Source organism: Berghia stephanieae, chromosome 4 (assembly GCF_034508935.2).
Source record: "Berghia stephanieae isolate SIO BIC M18660-M18661 chromosome 4, UCSD_Bste_1.3, whole genome shotgun sequence".
Lineage (NCBI taxonomy): Eukaryota > Metazoa > Mollusca > Gastropoda > Nudibranchia > Aeolidiidae > Berghia > Berghia stephanieae.
The window spans coordinates 91,629,605-91,634,604 of NC_088363.1; the positions used below are offsets into that span (position 1 = coordinate 91,629,605).

A 5,000-nucleotide genomic window follows, 5' to 3' on the forward strand; every position below is an offset into this window, starting at 1 on the left:
TCGTCGCCTACCTTAGTCCGACTAGTACCACAACACAAAGACGTCCCACAATCATCAGTTCAGACTGTTTAGCTTTCCTTCTAAATCGTCTCCAAATGTCCATAGTAAACATGGAGCTGGCAGAGTTAAATATGGAAGTCAAACTGCTCATCAAGGCTGCCATTAGGGCCGACAACATTATACCACGCAGTCCTGGAAAATATAACAAGACGGTTTTAATAGGGGTCAAGAAACGGTCTCTGCATATTTGTAAATTGTAATTCTTTAAAAAAAAAAGAATCAAAGCCTATTCTTCTTCCTCCTCATGAACCTCCTCCTCCTCCTCTTGCACCTCCTTCTCCTGCTCCTCCTCTTCTTGCTCTTCCTCTCCTTCAAACTAGTCCTATTTCTACATAACTGACACTACTACAATAACAGCAACTACTACTACTACTAATAATACTATTACATCTACTACTTCTACCACTACTATACTACTACTACTACTATACTACTACTACTACTACTACTACTACTACTACTACTACTAACTAACATACTACTACTACTACTACTACTACTACTACAACACTACTACACACTACTACTACTACTACTACTACTACTACAACTACTACACACTACTACTACTACTACTACTACTACTACTTACTACTACTACTACATACTACTATTTACTAACTACTACTACAACTACAACACTACACTACTACTACTACTACTACTACTACTACTACTACTACTACTACTACTACTACTACTACCACAAGTACCGCTACTATTCCACATCCTGATAATGAACTTTTATGACTCATTTTAAAGTTCTTTCCGGGTTGCCTTTTGATAAAATAAAAAAGCCTGAAAGTTTTTTTTTCTCTTAAAGACCATATTTCGTGGAAATCTTCTCTCCATCAAATGCTATCAGTCTTATATCATAGAAAAGGATGCACACCCATCTAGCTTTCCCTTAATGCCTTTAAACAACTAATACTTTCACATTAAAAAATACAAACTCACTATTATCAAGTGGTTTCCCGACTTTAGCCAGAAAAAAGGCCATCCCTGTTCTTAGTAGGGTATTGAGCATCTTATATCTATTACAAAAAATGTTTAATAGACTTCAACAGTCGTGACATCACTTCCCTCGTAATGACGCATAGCAACTTAGGAACAATGGCGGACGCCCTTATGAAATACTTCTCCGACGAGCATAAAAGTGTATCTAGAGGAGAAAAACATTATAAATCTGATTATGTTTTGACTTTTAAACATTCTGATCACATGACATGTGAAAAAGTTCTAGCCAGAAGGAAGAATAAAAAGATCCGATTTTCTTTGTTTAGAACCAAGCTGCTTGTTGCTGGGCGGACGTGACATCAGATTATTGAATCCTATTGAAACTACGACTTACCAGTAGGCATCTTCCTCAGTACCAGTAGTGGATAAGCAATATTGGAACAGCCTGCTTCATTGCCACACACACTCTTACAACTCTCTGGATCAGCACATGCTACCTCATCTGAGGGAATTTTGAAAAAAAGTGATATCCATCACATACATTTAGATTATCCCATACCTTTGTCAAAGCTTAAATACTTCACAACCGTGGTGGGAATGGTGGAGGTGCGTGTTGCTACAGCTATTTTTGTTGATTTTGGTTTGTTTGTTTGTTTATAGGAGAGTAGGGGGTTCGACTAAATTTATTTGTCTGTACAACCTGGATCAGAATGTTGATCAAATACTGACGTGGTGATGGTATTTTCGTTATTATCATAATTATTATCTTTATTACCATTCCACTAATACATTATAATAATTACCGTTATTATTATTATTATTGTTATTATTATTATTATTATTATTATTATTATTATTATTATTATTATTATCATTATTAATATTATTATTATCATTATTAATATTATTATTATTATTATAATTATCATTATTATTAGTATCAATAGCATTATTATTAATAATGATGATAATGATAATAACAATGTTGATGGCGATGATGATGATGATGATGATGATGATGAAGATGATATAATAATATAAAGATAATAATAGTGATAATAATAATAATTATTATTATTGTTATTATTATTATTATTATTATCATTATCATCATCATCATCATCATCATCATCATCATCATCATCATCATCATCATCATCATCATCATCATCATTATTATTATTATTATTATTATTATTATTATTATTATTATTATTATTATTATTATTATTACTACTACTACTACTACTACTTTTATTATTATTATTATTATTTTTATTATTATTATTATTATTATTATTATTATTATTATTATTATTATTAATATTATTATTTACTTTACTTTTACTTTACTTACTGACTTTAGGCTTGGGGCGCCCAACATTATTATTATTATTATTATTATTATCATCATCATCATCATTATTACTATTAATATTATTATTACTATTATCATTATTATTATTATTGTCATTATCACATAGCTGCCAACTTTTCAAAATGCAAAAACGTATTATTATACGCGGTGCGGCGCGGCGCGGACGCCCAATTCATGTCTTAAAATGGCATATTTATTAATGTACTTAAGTACTGGAATGGTCAGAACTGTAATACTAAGAGAAGCTTACCTTTATCATCATACTGGGTAGGCATAAGTGATGGGGAGGTGGTGACAGAAGCAGATTACTGAGGCTTGGGCTTAACAGCCTCCTTTGTGGCTGTCTTTTCCCTCTTCAGGAACTCTGAGCTGAACTCACTGTCATAGCATGGAGTGCTATTAGACTTGACAATGAGAAGTCCTGAAAGCATGTCTGTGCTCAGGCTGCCCCTGAAGTCAGTCTTATTTTTCCTAATTTGACTGAAAATTCTCTCACACTCACAATTGCTGTGTGGGATTGTGAGAAGGCCAAGCATGAAATATGACAGCTTTTTAAACTTCTTTTTCCCAAAAGAGTCTACAATCTTTGCCATTGTAAACCACTGCTCATCTGAGGACTGCACCAGGAAGTCTGAAGGAAAGTCCTCTACAGCATAAGCATTGAATTCAGACTCCAGTGAAACTTTCACCCTCCTCCACCAGAAGTAGCACCTTGAATTTCTTGACAAAAAATTTTCTCCCAAGATAATTCTTATCAAAATTTCTTCTTCTTTTTTTTTTCTGGATTGTTTTTCTTTTTCTGGATTGGCCAAATCGTACTAAGTACGATTTTATCGTACTGGTTGGCAGCTATGTTATCATTATCAACATTATCATCATTATCATTATGGAAATGAAAGGAAGACGCAGAAGAAAGATGAGACTACGAGGAATAACGAAATAGAGGTGAGTTACAATATAAAGCATCATAAATACCTGGGAAATAAATTCTGCTAATCATTCCTGGGATGATGAAAAGAAAGAATGGGAAAATCTTGAGACCAGCACCAAGAACTGATCCACCTTTCGCATGACTCAAATTCTTTGCTGCCAAACATCTCTGAACAACAATCTGTAACCAGATAGAAATACATAGATACGATTATGACAATGTTGATTATTTGCTATGTTCCTTTCGTCTCCTACTTCAGACAGTGTAGTTTTTTTAAAGTCCTCAAGAGCCATAAGGCCCGTGTTTTCCGAAGTTTATTCCACTTCCTTTAGCATTAAACAGGAAAAACTGAGCTTTTATATAGAGCAATATCCACTAAATGTGCTCAAAGCGCTTTACAACGGGTCCCTGACCAACAGCAACACGTAACATGTAGGACGAGACAGAACGCCTATTAGGCGATATTACAATTTATTTCCGACAGAGACCACTCTGTTGCCGGTCAGGTACTCATTTTACACCTGAGTACGGTGAGAGAATGTGAGTAAAGAGTCTTTTCCAAGGACTCAACTATGTGCCGAGCGAGGCTCAAACCCAGGACCTTACGTTCCGAAAGCGAGTGTCATACCACTAGACCACATAGCCGTTAACAGCGTTGTCTCTATCCGAAAAAAATATAATATCGCCTTACATGCGCCATATCTTGTCCTAAATGTTTAATGTTGCTTTTGGACAGGGACCCCTTGTAAAGCGCTTTGAGCACGTTTAGTTGATATTATGCTATATAAAAGCTAAATTTTTAAAAGCTCAATTTTAAACTTTGGAACGAGTCAGAAATATTCTTGGGGGGAAGGGTGGTGGTGGTGGAAGTTAATACATTTGAGACGTTATAGGTTAATTCAACTCCAGTGAAAAGGATATATAATCGAATAGTTAAATGATATTAGATATAAAGTTCAGCTGCACTTACATGTATGATAAGGGGACACGTTTTAAAAGAATAGAAGTAGAGGAAATAGCGTTATATCAAAATTATTTGCACAAGTCTAACTAAATGCCCCCAGCCAGGGACGAGGACCGGAAATACTACTTAATAATGACACCCCGAAATCATAGTAGTAGTAGTAGTAGTAGTAGTAGTAGTAGTAGTAGTGTAGTGTAGTAGTAGTAGTAGTGTAGTGTAGTAGTAGTAGTGTAGTAGTAGTAGTAGTAGATAGTAGTAGTAGTAGTGTAGTAGTAGTAGTAGTAGTAGTGTAGTAGTGTAGTAGTAGTAGTAGTAGTAGTAGTAGTAGTAGTAGTAGTAGTAGAGTAAGTAGTAGTGTAGTAGTTAGAGTAGTAGTAGTAGTAGTAGTAGTAGAAGTATTAGTAGTAGTAGTAGTAGTAGTAGTATAGTAGTTAGTAGTAGTAGAATAGTAGTAGTAGTAGTAGTAGTAGTAGTAGTAGTAGTAGTAGTAGTAGTAGTAGTAGGTAGTAGTAGTAGTAGTATATGTAGTAGTAGTAGTAGTAGTAGTAGTAGTAGTAGTAGTAGTAGTAGTAGTTAGTAGTAGTAGTAGTAGTAGTAGTAGTAGTTAGTAGTAGTAGTAGTAGTAGTAGTAGTAGTAGTTAGTAGTAGTAGTAGTAGTAGTAGTAGTAGTAGTAGTAGTAGTAGTAGTAGTAGTAGTAGTAGTAGTAGTA

General features: G+C 34.3%; 1 protein-coding gene across 2 annotated transcripts in view; it reads right to left on the reverse strand.

Annotated features, from left to right (window-relative positions):
- Positions 1–5,000, reverse strand: part of LOC144971567 (sodium/glucose cotransporter 4-like) — a 132,946-nt gene that overhangs the window by 77,364 nt on the left and 50,582 nt on the right. For both annotated transcript variants that reach the window (XM_078912609.1, XM_078912610.1), the window contains exons 10-12: positions 3,371–3,506; positions 1,412–1,519; positions 12–192 (exon numbers count right to left, since the gene is read on the reverse strand). In XM_078912609.1, the coding sequence (XP_078768735.1) occupies positions 12–192; positions 1,412–1,519; positions 3,371–3,506 (425 nt within the window). The remainder of the gene's footprint in view (positions 1–11; positions 193–1,411; positions 1,520–3,370; positions 3,507–5,000) is intronic.